This window comes from Thermobia domestica, chromosome 9 (assembly GCF_964235325.1).
Source record: "Thermobia domestica chromosome 9, izTheDome1.hap1.1, whole genome shotgun sequence".
Classification (NCBI taxonomy): Eukaryota; Metazoa; Arthropoda; class Insecta; order Zygentoma; family Lepismatidae; genus Thermobia; species Thermobia domestica.
The window spans coordinates 67,750,117-67,765,946 of NC_137462.1; the positions used below are offsets into that span (position 1 = coordinate 67,750,117).

At 34.8% G+C, this 15,830-nt stretch overlaps 2 protein-coding genes across 2 annotated transcripts in view; both read right to left on the reverse strand.

Moving 5' to 3' along the window:
- The window catches only part of LOC145660863 (phospholipid-transporting ATPase ABCA3-like), a 118,794-nt gene extending 117,142 nt beyond the window's left edge, over nucleotides 1–1,652 (reverse strand). The window contains exons 1-2 of the mRNA XM_081726290.1: nucleotides 1,445–1,652; nucleotides 354–606 (exon numbers count right to left, since the gene is read on the reverse strand). Coding sequence (XP_081582416.1) covers nucleotides 354–606; nucleotides 1,445–1,652 — 461 coding nt within the window. The remainder of the gene's footprint in view (nucleotides 1–353; nucleotides 607–1,444) is intronic.
- Nucleotides 1,653–6,627: 4,975 nt separating this feature from the next.
- Nucleotides 6,628–15,830, reverse strand: part of LOC145660864 (phospholipid-transporting ATPase ABCA3-like) — a 172,046-nt gene continuing 162,843 nt past the window's right edge. Inside the window, exon 12 of the mRNA XM_081726291.1 lies at nucleotides 6,628–6,771. Within this exon, the coding sequence (XP_081582417.1) occupies nucleotides 6,628–6,771 (144 nt within the window). The remainder of the gene's footprint in view (nucleotides 6,772–15,830) is intronic.

Genomic DNA, 15,830 nt, shown 5'->3' on the forward strand with positions numbered 1-15,830 from the left:
ATATTTCCGGCATACTGTACGTATGCCCTTCATCAGGATGTTTTGTAAGATAAATTGTGAAGATGTTAGTTATTCATCTCACTACAAACAGTTGGAACGTCATTTCATCCAGTGTAAGCCTAAGAATTTTGAGATAACCCCAATATTCCCTCATTCGGATACAGCTTTGACCATATCCGAAGTTAAGTTTCGTCTATGGGCGAAACAAATCGAAAATTGTAAGAGATCAAATATTTATCCCATCCTTTTTGCAATTTGAGATGAAACTTCCTTCTTCTTAAACTCCACCGGGAAGGTAGCAGTGTAACTTAAAAATAATTCTAGGTATATTATATCCGTAAACAAATACTTACCTAAGAAACACTTCTTCCATAGTTGTTATTGAGATCCCGATTCCAGCAATACCAATTCGTTCTTTGTGATCTTCAAGGTATTTAAGTAATTCGGGAAACTTTTTCAATTGCTCGGATGGTAGATGATAGCTCAACGTCGTGTTGCCATCATCAGAAGTTCTTTTGGATTCAGGAATTATTCTTTGAATATTCTCTGTAAGGTTATTTGTATCACAACTAATCTCCTTTCTAATACTTAAGTTATAACCCGTACCTGTAAGAATCATGTTAATATCAGTATCACTGATAACACCAGCTGAACCTTATACTTAATAAAAATATTGTATCAATCCATAAGTTCTACCGGTCTTCTTACAATTCTATTCAATCACTAAGTACGTGGCTAGGGAGCCACTACTTCCACAACACTAATCAAAGTACTGTCTCAATTATTATTCACAGGGTTCCTCATAGTTCAGAGGTTTCCTAGACACTTTTGATTTGGTAAAGTTCAATTTGTCTCTGGACAAAGTGCCGTGTCGTCGGCGCGGAATATGACGCATTGCCATCGACAGTTCAAGAATAGATTATAGTTCGAAGGCACGAGATCTGAGAAGTACGACACATGTGGTAAGACACCCATTCTCAGCTTCTGAAGAACTGGTTTCGTCATAACTGCAGTGTGAGGTCTTGTGTTGTCGAATTACTAAGTGGCATCTTGCTGGTTATTTTCCTGCATTAACCTAAAGATTGCGCAGTTGTTAACAATATAAAGCATTATTAACATGTATTATCACGTTTCTGGGAGCATTAAATTATGCTTTCTTTGCCCTACCAGTTGGACAATGTACTGTGTGAATACAGATCATCTTTTCTAAGTTTTTGCTTTCAGTTTGGACTGAGCCATTATTTCCTGTCTGTAACATTGACGTAAAGGTACCCTTTTTTGCTACCTGTAATAATTATAATTATAATAATAATAATAATAATAATAATAATAATAATAATAATAATAATAATATTGACGAGCAAAGCGATAACGAGGATGGAAGCACAGGTGGCTACGTGTTGATCTTTGTTGTGGCTGCTGAGTATGAGGGGAATTCAATCACCAAGTTTCTTGCTCATGGCGTTCAGGTGTCTGTTGTCTGTTGTATGGTCCCAGTCCATGTGTATGTCCAGTTTCAGTTGAATTGATTTTGAGTTTAACGTCCTGTTCTGCAGCGAAGCTGTTGCTTGATGTGGATCTCCATGAATTAACGCTTTCAGAAGATTCTCATCATAGTTCGATTTCCTCTCAGACCGTGGAGCGTCGTTCATAAGGAAATGTAATTTCCCGAAACAAACATAATATTTTGGTGCAGTCTTCTCATTAATTGCACTGTAGCTTTAGACAAAACAAATGTTTCTGGTGACTTTGGAGGCCGGCATCTTGATTACTCAATGCGTGTAATGTTTTGGAAATATTAGTTGAATTTCCAGCATAACTCTGAGACGACTGGAGCAATTTTAAGCAAATTAGTATACGTATTACTTACAGTCTGGAGAAAAGTACTGTGGAGGTAAGACTCCTTCTATCACACCTAGGGGGGATTTGGGGCGATGACATATAGAAAAGATCGAAAACGATCGGTATTAGCACCAAATCCATGGTTTTCGGGGTCGCTGAGATGAACAGTGGCACTCCGAATTCCGTTTAAGTCCAAGTTCAGCTCTCATTAGAACTAGAAGGAGGGAATTGTGATGTAAACATAACCGAAAACGACCAATATTAATGTCGAATTCGTAGTTTCAGAGGTCCCTAAGTTGATTGGTAACAGTTCCAATCCTTTAAGTACAGTAAGGGTAAGAGAGGGTGACATATAAAAATGATTGAAAACGGTCTATATTAGTGTCAAACTCATGGTTTTTGGAGCCCCTAAGCTGATAGGCGATATTCCGATAGAAATAATAATAACCGTATATATTAGTATCGGATCTATAGTTTACGGAATTCTTAAGATGAATACTGATACTTCTGATGTCGTTTAAGTCCATGTTTAGCCTCTATTATCACACCTAGGCAGTGGAAAAGGGATGATATGTAACAATAATCGAAAACGACCAACATTGGTATCGAATCCATAGTTTTCGGTGTAGCTAAGATGAAAAGTCACACACCCGATAGCGTTAATGTTCAAATTCAGCCCCTACCGGCATGAAGGGTGAGAAAAAATTAAAAATGAGATGTCTCAAATGACCGATATTAGTGTCGAATCCATAGTTTTTGAGATCTCTAAACTGTCAGATAATAGTCCGGACGGCATGTAGACCCAAGTTTAACCAATAATTGGCAGATCAATTGGATTGGGAATTTACAGGGCCAGCGCCGAAGGTGTTGCTCGTGCTCGTACATACTACATACATACAAACACACATTAATAGATTTGGATGTATACTTCAGCGATCTCTGGTACACCTGGAGAAATTTCAACCAAACTTAGTAGACATATGAGTTTCAATCTGGAAAAAATACTGTGGAAGTTAAAAGGGATGACAAACCTAAAACCATCGGGGTTGCTGAAATAAGTAGTGACGTTTCTAGTGCCATTTATGTTCATCCCCATCGGTAGATTGAGGGAAGAGGTGAAAAATAAAATGTCAAAAATGACTGAGATTAGTGCCAAATTCATAGTTTTAGAGCTCGCGAAAACAATTGTCTTGTTTGAAATGACTTTTGAAACATAGTTAATACATACCTCAAGGTATGTTTTTTAATCGTAACAATTTGATTAAAACGTATATTCTATGGGATAGTGTGTTTCAAAATTTATACCAAAAGGAGTATTTTGTGTAGGTTTTATCATTACATTTTCATTGAAATGTGTATCCTAAGAGGAAAGAGAATTCAAATACTTTCCATAAATCTATTCTTCGGTGCAAAGAACGGCCATTTCAGCTAATATTCTATAACAGAGAAAACATGAATTAACATCGGTGGATCCATCTGGCATCGATTAAGAAGGACAACGTGGACACAGAATACGAACTGCAACAACTAGTTCACAAGAGATATTAAACATCACTTCTTGACCGGCCGAACTTACATATCAAACTAATATTTTACGTCTGGTAAATTTTCATATATAATTTCATATAATAAATATGCATTAAAAGGAATATATTTAATGTGGAAAAGAAAACTCACTTTAATCCAGATTTAGCGTCTAAATTACAGGGTTCTGTTTATTTGTATATGTTCCACTTAGTTTATTTTAAAGATTAGAAAAAATAAAAATGGTACATATATATATATCTTAAAATACATACAAGAGTAGATTATTAAAGGACAAACTTAACGGAAAGTAAGTTTTCTTCAAATAAGATATTTCAACTTCCAAACATTGCTAGTTTCTCCCAATTTGTTTAAATGATTCCTTTCTTTAAATATAATTACATTTGTAAAATAAATCCATTCAGTTGGTTTTATTTTATATGTTGTTTTGTGTCAACTTAATTGTTATTAATATTTTGTAACCACTAAATATCATACGTACTTTTAATGTTGATACTGAAAGGAAAGTCTAAATAAGGGAGTATATTAGATCTAAGATCTTGATGTAATAATATTACGTCATATAATATTATTTACTAATGTTACGTACAATATGTGCATTTTTTGGTTATTTAAGCTATTCTGTATTTCTACTATGGATAAATTACATCCAGAAGTTCTATTTTATTTACACTTTAAAGTGGAAACCTATCAACAAAGGAAATATAGTATGACATTGTAGGACCACTAAGTATAAATTTCACTATATAAAATACTTCAAGTGTTCAAATACAAAATATCTCTAATGTGTTAAATGAATTGCATTAATATTTCAAATGATTTGTCATAAAAACAAAATATTCCTTGGGTCGTCCAAGAGGATAGACGTTTGACGTAGAGGTCTGTTCCTTAGGTCAGTAACTAACGCTTGATCTTGAGCTGCAGTTCTTACTTTAGGCCTCTCACTTCTTGGTCGAGAAGTGAACCATTCACCACTTTCTTTATGTCGCTGAATGCATTTCTTGAGGGTTTTTTTATTATTATTTATCGCAGCGCAGATCCCTATCGATCTCGAAGACCGTTTGTCCCATTGTTGCTCGACCTATGATTTCTTCTCGCAGAGCAACAGATAATTCTCCATAACCTTTGGAGCAAGGCATTATTACAGTCTGTTAGAAATCTGCGTTGTGACTCGTATCAGATACGTCCGTAAAGTGGATCTTTCTGTTTCTACTGCTCATGCAACAGTGAATTTCCATAATAAATAATATTGATAATTTATATAATATTAATGAACGAATATGGAATAGGACCTATATCAATAACATACATCATTCATCAAGTAACGAATACCGTAAGCGTGAAACATTTCGATAGACATATTACATCAGGATGAAATAAGCTTAAACTTCAGACATACAAAATACATTACATCCTGTAACGAGATATGCTACTTGAAACACGTTTGGTGCAATTGCAATCTATCTATCTAGCTGAGTGGTCTAACGCATTCGGCTGTAGATTGTAAGGCGCTATTAAAGATTAGTTTGAGTTCCACTAGAGAGATTTGTTTCACCTTGAAGCTTCTCTTTGTGTTCCTGTCAGATGGAATAGAAAAACAAAAAGTTATATATATACGTATATATATATATATATATAGAAAACACAACCAGCATTTTATTTCATTTAACTTAGTTACTGACTACGCCCGATTTTTTGCGACAGTGATATGACTATGATTTTATTATTGTTATTCTTTTTATTTTTTATTCTTTTTCTTATTATTTTTACTATTACTGTTAAAATATGAAATCCAAGACGAACCGATCTAGTATTTACGTAAATAAAATGATAATTTATTTGCGAATATGAGCTCGTTGAATTTAATTTGCGAGATTTTGATTTTGGAAATGAAGTGTATACAACATTGAATAGCAAAAATAATATAATAAAAATATATTAGTAAAATGATTAACTAATTGGAGTTAACATGTTTTCTAGTCAGGTTTATATAGAGAAGACTTACTTTAAAGCGAAATATTCGAGTTTTAATCCGACCAGAAATAAGTAACTTACACGATAATATATACGTAATTCGTATTATAATTCTTTATGTCCGTATTATAATTCGCTTTAAGTTATAATTTTGCCATTTCAAAATGTACAACGAGAAATAAATGTAACATTCTATTTATTAGGAAAATATTTTAAACAGTGATGATTTCAGGGAGTGATCTGGGGGACTTTGAGACTCCTCGAGCTAAGAAATTTCTTCCTTCTGAGCTATATCATCGTTCGTGCTCAATGTGGACTACCAATGTTTTAGTAGTACTCCTTCTATCGCATATTGAAGATTCCCACGGGGATATTGTTTTGAAATTACCACTGCTTATAAATAGTTTTTCGTTACAAATCAGAGGATAATAGTGGAATAGTGAACATACTTAATATTTTGTTTTCAGTTATGGGTTTTAGATTTACAATTCATATAACGTTCCTTTCTAATAGAATGTGAAACAAAGGGAGTTACCGAAGAGTTATTCAAAGAAATGTTCTCAGTCTCTGGACGAAAATAAGAAAACACTTAAAACAAGACTTCGTACACATAAACATCTATTGACCCAAAGAGCTCGACCATTTTGTATGCAATCGCCGATCTTTGTTTGACTTTTGTGCAAGTAGTTTTCTGCTCCATACTCGCTTTTGTTTAGTTCAATATGACTATGAGTTTGCGGTGAATACTTGGAAGTTACATCTCTTCCAATGTATAAAAGTATTTTTCGAATAAATCACATTCGATATTACGTCCTAATAACTTATATAAAACAGGTTGAATCCGTGAAATGATTGGTGTTGGAGGGTAAATGCCTGGATATGCAAACCCGGTTAATGTGGAGATTTACTTTGTTGAAATGTGGTATATACTGAAGATGAACGTTATTTCAAACAACAACGACTAAATTTTAAGAGCTTCTTAATAGACGAGCGGTTTGCCCTATGTGTGCTGTGATTCGAATTCCACGTTGAACTTTATTCTGCATCTTATATGGAATCCTTATTCAAATGAGGCATTCAATTTTAAGATAAACCTAAGATTTTACTTAATAGTATTGTGGATCCTTAACATTAATTGTTTTAGTATTAGACAAAAGAGTTTAAAACAATCTGAAGTATAAAAATAAATAACAAAAAGTAATAATCACACCACTACCTTTCATCAGTATTAGAATTTGAAAAAAAATATTAACTCTTGCTTGCCAACTAACCATAAGCTTTCTTTAGAAACATGGGAGATCCACAACACAACAGTTGTCCGTAAGATATTATAGCAATTTTGTCTCCCAAAGCGTCAGCTTCTTCCATAGAATGAGTTGTTATTATGATGGTTCTGTCTCCTCGCATTCTCTGAAAGAAAGAGAAAAGATTGAATATTTTAAACATTGTGCTAGGAATGAATTTACTTATAACTAGCTATTGAAATACTCAAAGGAGATTCTCTGGTGCAGTTTTCTTTTACTATTAAATGATGTAATAAACACTATTGCTGTAATGTCGTCTGCATACAGGAAGAGCAGTTTTCACAATTTCCAGCGTTAAAGGGACAAAAAGTAAAAAACACAAAGGCTGAACAAGATAAAGTACATAGGATATGGAGCCGTCCACAAAAATAACACAAACACAATTACAAACACTACTAAAAGTCTATCTCCTAATATTCTCTACTAGTAAGTAGGAGGGCACATAGCTCAGTGATAATGCGCTCACTTTTGGTAGTAGAGGTACCTGGTCTGTTCACCAGCCACGAGAGTTTCTGGTAGACAATATTGCGCCTGTGTATTTTCTTCCTACCACATTCTCATTCCACCAATTATTTCATTATCATTCATTTCCATTGGTCATTTAGCTTAAAGTGCGTAATATGGGATGTAAAAGGAGAAATATCATTTCACTCATTTTCATTTCCTACTAGTAGATGTGTGATGACTCGTAATGAATAGACTAAACGTGTGTGCGTTTCTTTATTTTCTTTCGATATGAGAAACAGTTTGGAATTCAGTGGATACGGTGGCTCAGTGGTAGAGCGCTTACCTTTGGTATGTGTAGATTCCCTGGTTAGATCCCCGGGCAAGTAAGATTTTAATGGACTACATCATGTCCATGGGTTTTCTCAGGGTACTTCCTTTATTCCAACTTTCTCATTCCATCAATTCTCCTATCATCATTCACTTATCTTAATCATTGTTTCCCTTAGCCTAAAGGGCATAATTGTGGGAAGTTAACCTGAAATATTTCATTTCAATTAATTTTCTTTAGTTAGTTCTCAAAGGACGGTTAAAGAATTTAAACTTTGTTACAACAACATTTCTAATACTAAATGTCTGTATTTTCATTAATTTCGATAGTGTCTGAAGAAGGATATGCTAGATATCCGAAACAGTTACAAATTATATTTTAATTTAAAATAAAGTGGGTTTTAAGCTTTGGTCAGTGTCTCGTTTGTTAAAACAATCAATCCAAAGCCATGAATAGTCTTAATATTTCTGACAAATTTTATTTTATTTCTTATTCATTTCTTTTCGTTTCTTGTATGCGCAATATATTTACTTAGTTACACACACGCATTTTTGTACTTAATTATATTTCTTTTCCTTTATATTTTATTTATCACCCCCCCCCCATCCCATTAGTTTTATCTTCCTCTACTAAACTTCCCACTTTCGAATTACCCATGCTATGACAAGAATTCACATGTCAATATGATGCTCAATTGGTTGTTTCACAGTTACTTTTCTGCTCTTGCATTTTTATTCTTTTCTTTGTACTTATTGCAGCTTTTATCTGTTGAAGGAGTTAGGGAAAACCTTAATAGTGCACTTTCTTTAAATATCTAATTACGTTATCGCTATATTATTAAGTTTAACATCCCACCTACGGTTATACACTGAGGCTGAAGGTGACAGTAATGATAATAACGAACAATGTGATAGAATGAAGAAAGCGGGAGGAAATGTTAAACCCCAAGAAACCAAAAGCACACGGTGCTTGTCAACCACAAAGCCCACTTGGTATCAGCTGGGATCGAACCAGAGACCCCACACACCATTACTGAGCCACTGCAACTTCCTATATTATGTTAAGGAATAATATAGTGTATTCAATAATTATTCCTTTTACAGGCACTGTTACCAAGAAACCTGTCCAAAATTTTCTCTATATTGAACCTAGCAAAATTGACATGTGACTTGGAATCCAACTCTGATGATGCTCAGTTCTGTTACTTTCTATAATATGTTTTATCTTTGTATTCATCTTCCTGTATTATCTGATAATTTTGAGTACTCTAAACTACCACGTAAAATACCGACAAGACACTAAAAATAAATGCTTAGATTTCAAGCTTCAAACAACTAGTGCATGGAAAATAGAACAGAGAGAAGCAAATGAATACAAAACTAAAAATATAAATACTGTATCGCATTCTAAACACATATAAGTTTAATGCATATGTAGTTAGTTACAACAAATTAATTCCAAAGTGAATACATGAAAGTCAAAATGTTAAAATCGAATCGAGAATTTTATAAGGTGATACATGAATAATTAATATCTAAGTTTTAAATTAAATGGCGAATAAAAATGGTAAATTTATATTAATTGAAATTGCTGAAGTTCACACATTTTCTGTTTTCAGTCTTAATTACTAGTAATATTGCTAGAGAATGACATGTTCGATAAAGTAGGGTCACCAGTTCATCAGCACTTGTTAATATTGTTACTTTCCATGTTCCGACAAAGCATTTCTTAAACTATACACTTATTTCAAAATGAATGGTCAGTTTCGAAGCTCAAGTGTTCACGGTCTACTATTATCCAGTCGTTAGAGAATACCGAATCTGTCCATATAGTCATCAAATGGGTAGATGGATCAATGTATGTGAACGGACTTTTCTAAATTTGACTTTCTCTCATCATAATGACTTTTCTATTTCTACTAACCAGCTGTTTAAGCAGAAAGATCATTATTCTCCATAATACAGCAATTGCCTCTGCAACAAATTGACAGAAGCAATTTGAGTTTAGAATTAGTGTATGCAGAAAGATTGTGGTGTCGCTTATCTCTCACGAGGAAGGTCCATAAACCGTGAGAGTTGAATTTTGATGAAAATTAGTGACAAGATTCAGTTCAAGTTGCTAAGTAACGTAGTAATAGTCACTCGATGCGCAAATGTTTCGTTGAGCTGCTACACCGACGCCATCTTGAAATCCAGTAGGTAATGTCCAAAAATACCCTTTTGCCACAAAAATAAAAAAGCTTTTGATAGATCTGATTTCAGTATTGTAAACCAAGGTAGAACATCTATATGTGGGAGTACTTCCAGTGCGTGATCGCCATTTTGAAAGTCGCCACATTGAATCGCCGTCAAATATGATAAAATGGCAAGGGGGTCATGTGGGGTATCAAATAGCACTGGAAATTTCTCCTAAATCCATCTACGCAACCAAAGTTTACATATCTGTTTTCATTTCAGAGTTAACAACTCTCTTACCCACGGAAACTGTGCGAGTTAGACTTGTGTTATGAAACACGGTCGTGCGAGCACTTGCAGGATTTTAACAAATGCAGTAGTAGTCACTTGATCTACAATAGCCACTATACCAATCAGACATTGAGACTAGTAAGAGAAATTGTTAATTAAATTGAAATGACTGTAGTGAAAAATGGAATAGCAGCATGCTACAAGTTATATCTATTTCAAAGTGCGATGAAATAGACTGCTGGTCGATGAAACACATGCCTAATAGTACTGAAGAGCAGAGAATACCAAAGGGATTGTTCGGATATATATTAGAAAAATGATATAAACTGGTGCATATTAGTTGAACGACCAAAATGGTTCGGATTCCACTATAATCAGTAGGTCCACGTCTCCTTTGGCGTAGCAGGCATAAGGGTGGGACGTTGAACTGTATCACACCAAAAATCTATTGTAGGCAATTTTACGCGGTCCATTATAGTGTTAAATTTTCTACTCCAATCTTGAAACCTTACGCAAAGACCCTGATTGTTGCAGCATTTTGCGTTCTTTTCCAATACTCATACTTCCCAAAATATAATTTAGCGTGTACATTACCAACTTAAAATACTTTAATGTATTTATTGCCAGTTTGTCTAAATACAATCGATTTATTGCTGCCGCATTGAACAATGAAAGGAATTTAAATTATCAGTTCACAGCCAATTCTTAGAAGAAGATACACCTGGAAACTTAGAATTCACTTTTCTTGTGTCTGTTCTGCTATTAGTGATAAGAGAATGCATACACACCTGCTAAGAATAGATGACAATAAACATTATTACATGAGTCAATACCATTGAGATAATATATCTCGATGGTCAATACCAAGTTGCAATCCATTAAACAAGCCTCTTTCTTACTTTTTCCTTCAAAATTAAATAATTAAATATCTGCATCTTTCCACCTTTAACGATAAAACACTTGCTTATAATAAGGGCAAGACTAGTTTTCATATCAAAACTGTGATAAATAACTAATTGCAACAGATGTTCACTTGTTCGGTGTACAAGTTATATGGCAGAATTTTCATAAAGAGAATGCATTCTGTTATGTATCATCAATTTTCTGCGCCAGCCCTAAAGGACATGCTTACATATGCAAGGCAGAAATGTGGGTACGTAACAGGAGCAATAGTTGGTGCATTTACAAATGTTCTGGAGACTAGTAGAAAATAGTGTCTGTGGTCATGAAGATTGTGATGAAAGTGCATTTGTTAAGTGTTTTCACTGCTCCATGATGCTGTGTGCTAATCACTTCGTTTTAGATCTCCATATCACAACTGAAGAGCAAGAGGTTAGTAGATTAATATTTGCTTATGTGCACCAGTTTATATTTTTTTTCTAATATTTTTTCTATTATTTTCTATTAATTTTCTAATACCTTCAAGACATATTCTTGTAAAGTCATATGTGCCGTTGCACCTAACTTATATTACAGCATTTAAATGCTATGCACAATAGCAACACACAAAGATTCATATATATAGCGCATTTTGAAATATTTATAATTCGTTACAGTGCTGCTATTTCATTTTTCACTACAGTCATTTCAATTTAATTAACCATTTCTCTCACTAGTCTCAAGATGTGATTGGTGTAGATCAAGTGACTACTACTGCATTAGTTAAAATCTTGCAAGTGCTCGTACGACCATATTTCATAACACAAATTTTATTGATCAGTTTTTATATGTTCCAGTGAGCGAGAGAGCTCTTAACTTTGAAGTGAAAACAGATATGTAAACTTTGGTTACGGAAATGGATTCAGGAGTAAATTCCAGTGCTATGTGATACCCCACACGACCTCCTTGCCATTTATCATATTTGACGGCGATTCAATATGGCGCCTTTCAAGATGGTGATCATGCACTGTAAGTACACCCACATATAGATGTTCTACCTTGGTTTACAATACTGAAGTCAGATCTATCAAATACTTTTTATTTTTGTGCCAAAAGGGTATTTTTGGACATTTCCTACTGGATTTCAAGATGGCGTCGGTGTAGCAGCTCAACGAAGCATTTGCGCATCGAGTGACAATTACTACGTTACTTAGCAACTTAAACTGAATCTTGTCACTAATTTTCATCAAAATTCAACTATCACGGTTTATGGACCTTCCTCGTCAGTATGTGTGTGTATGACAGTTCTCGGCTAGTTCAGAAGTAAACTCTTAGTGATGATTCTGACTTCTTTACTGTTACATCTGTTATCACATTATTTATTACATAAAACAGAAAGTCCATTTGTGGGATCCACTATCAAGTCAAAACTACTTCGTGGATTGAGAATAGTTTTAATATATTGCTTCATACTCTATATAACTAATATTTAAAAATACGATTTCAAATGAGAGAAGAAGTGGCGATATCATAATTATTCCATTTCTTTTGAATCGCTTGAAGTAAAAATATCAAATTTAGTATATGGAATGGTTTGTGTTCACAGAATACGACTGTTATTCATATGCTCCAATTCAATGTAGCTTTTATCTGATGCTCAGGCTCAAATTTGGCTTTTTATCAATATTTCATTCCCTTACAAGAGTTTTGGAAATTATATACCTAAACTACAGGGAGAATTGGTCAATCTATTTTACTATTATATGTTTTGTTTGAATCGCTGGACAAAATGTCAAGGCATTAAACACAAGAAAGCATTTTGCTCCATGTCATTCACTTGTATAAATTTAAAATAGAGGACGCAGAGGGGTGGGGCGCGAAATGTTGTCTGCGGAGGACTCTTTAGGGTCATTCCATGTCAAGTGGACCAATTTTGAAAAAAGTTCCCACTCCACCATCTCCGATTTGTTTCAAATTTTGCACGAATGCTACATGACACCAACAATTAAGAATGGTCAAATTTGAGTTGAAGATCGGTATTGGTTATGATGGTAGGGCGTTTTCAAATGGTACCTCTCTCAGCAACAACGAGTAGCAAACGTCTTCTCTCAATTTGAAGTGCTTGCCATTGTGAACTGGAAGCTCTGATAACCTTCAAAATTTGTTTCTTCGGAGAACGTTTAGAGTAGATGAGGGTCAGTTTGTCACAAATTTCCTTGGAGGTTCAGAATTTGTACAATAAATTAACAAAATTGACTAAAATGTGTGTACACGTTTCGTACGTGATGTATTTAGACCCCCATAAAGTTACATGAAGTCAAGTCAGTAGATTGATATTTGAAAGAGAGAAACCATAACATACGTATTTAGACTAGATAAAACATTTAGCCTTTAGCGAATATGGTGTAAGGGATATGTGACCTTAGAAATGTAAAAAAATGAAAGTATGCGAAAAATGGACCTTTCTGTTAGTGAAAAATGGCCATGTTGTCAACCTTGCACCAACTTCTAACCATAACCAATGGACAGAGCATGTCTTGATATAATTAGAAATGAATTTGGTGTTGGTGATTTGTTTGGTTTTTGGATGGTTGTAAGTTATATTCTGGATCCAGTGGCGTAACAAGACGGTGGGCATCATGTGGTTCGGATTCCACGTTAATCAGTAGGTCCACGTCTCATATAGCCTCGCTGCTGAACGGGACGCTAAACTAAAATCAACTCAACTCAAGACGGTGGGCAAGGGGGCATTGCTCCCCCAAAGTTCTGATAGAAGTTATTGGGGGCGCCGAAGGCGCCTAATGATTACTTTGCCTTTTTAAAAAGCCGATTGAAGAACGAAAAATTTATGTACAAAAGCAGTATTTTGTATGCACTGCCAAATCTTCGACAAAATATAGAGTGCAGTGCCTTGTATTATTATAACTAATGGACACTTTTTCTGTTCCTTTTGTGTTGATTGTCTAGCGCACCTTTGATACAATAAAATAAAGAAATAAAAATTACCTATATGGCAGCCAAGCAGCGATATAAACATTTTCTTAATCCTTTGTCGCCCCTCATTATGTACGGGGACATAATGCTTCGATAGAATAAAACGTTACAATGATAGAGCATTGTAAATATATTAATTATTCCTTTCGACGACCCTGATTGTATAGGGGCGCCTTCGATGGAACAAAAAATGATATAATATTGAACCAAGGGGCGCTCTAGATATATTAGTTATTCATTTTGTCACCCCTGATTGTATAGGGACGCCTTCGATAGAACAAAAAAGGATATAATATTGCAGCAAGGGCACTGTAGATATATTAGTTATTCATTTTGTCGCCCCTAATTGTATAGGGGCGCCTTTGATAGAACAAACACGGATGTAATATTGCACCAAGGGCGCTGTAGATATATTAGTTATTCATTTTGTCGCCCCTAATTGTATAGGGGCGCCTTTGATAGAACAAACACGGATGTAATATTGCACCAAGGACGCTGTAGATATATTAGTTATTCCTTTTGTCGCCCCTGATTGTATAGGGAGCCTTCGATAGAACAAACAAGGACCTTCTCAGCTACCGCGCAGGAAACAAACCCCGAAAATACTAGAATACTCGTTGACATCCGCGAAAAATTACAAATTCAACACCGCAGAAGAGAAATTACGCGCAACGTATTATGAATGTTTGGACAATATCATTTGCAAAATTGAGTCGATTCCATCAGCCTAAACTGAAGAAGTATCGTGCAAAGAGGATGTAATTCTGGAAGGTAACTTTTCTCAAGACATTAGTGACATTTTAAAAGAATACCATGTCTATCCGGACCGACTACAACTACAGATGCAACCGTTACTCACCACTATTTCTACTTCAAAAAATCTGAGAGACCTGCTTGAGAACTTCAAGAGACTCTGTAAAGAAACAAGAGAGTTATTTCCTGAAGTGTTGAAAGTCCTTTGTCTCCTGCTTGTCATCCCGGCGACATCTGCAACTGCCGAGAGAAGTTTCTCAATGTTGCGGCGTCTCAGAACTTATCTGAGGTCCACAATGACCCAGGCAAGACTGAACCATTTTGCAGTTCTTAATGCATACCCAGACAGGCTTGACTCACTGGACGTGAAGAAGCTGTGTAGAGAATTCACAAATAGTTCCTACTCTTCCTACTGTCTTCGGAAAAGTGTGAATTCTGCTCTTTGAAGTGTGCAGTTTTTGTGTCGAAATGAGCTATAGGATCACAGTGGCTCGTTATTTTTACATTGAACATTTAATCAAATTGAAACTATGTTATTCCGTTCTTGTTAAATATATTAAAAGTTGGATGTTACGTACGCAAGGGCTCAAAAAACTGCTTTTAAAAAAGTTTTTTTCCAGCGCTTTTATGCCTCTCAAATTTTGAACTTTTTTTTTTTTTTTTTTTAATATTTCAACTTTAATGAAGAAAGTACTTTCCACCTTTGTTCCCCATTATAAGAAGAAAAAGAGACTTAATTACTGCATTCTGAAGAAAAATAAATATGAGAAGTTCAACAATCAAGAATAATCGATCACTCATAAGAAAAAGAAGGGCAAATATATTCACGCTTTGGGAACTTTTGGTACAGATCTGAACCATGGAGTCGACCTTCGGAATTTGCTTTCTAAATCTCTAGTGAATCTTTTCACCCGTGTTTTTTTTTTTTTTTTTTTTTTTTGCATTCATTTAAGCGGGGAAGCATCAAAGAATGTGTTTCATGGGCATTTTGCAGTCACGCTTGCGATGCCTGGGGGCAGTGACGTCACAAACATGGACGAAGGAAAAAAGAAAAAGATAAATTTTAGAGCTCTGTTTAAAAAAAACAAAAACTAACACATCGCTATTAATCCTAGGATCATGGTCCATACCTAGTTGCGTTCATAATAAAGAAACGTTTTCAACTATACCATTCAAATTTCCCTATTATGTACCAGAAGCGGGAATATCCCGCCCAACGTGGAAAAAATGAGATATTTTCAGATCTTTTTCTTTTTTCGGGAATTCTTCCGCTCAGGGACGTGTGAGAGATACCGTTTA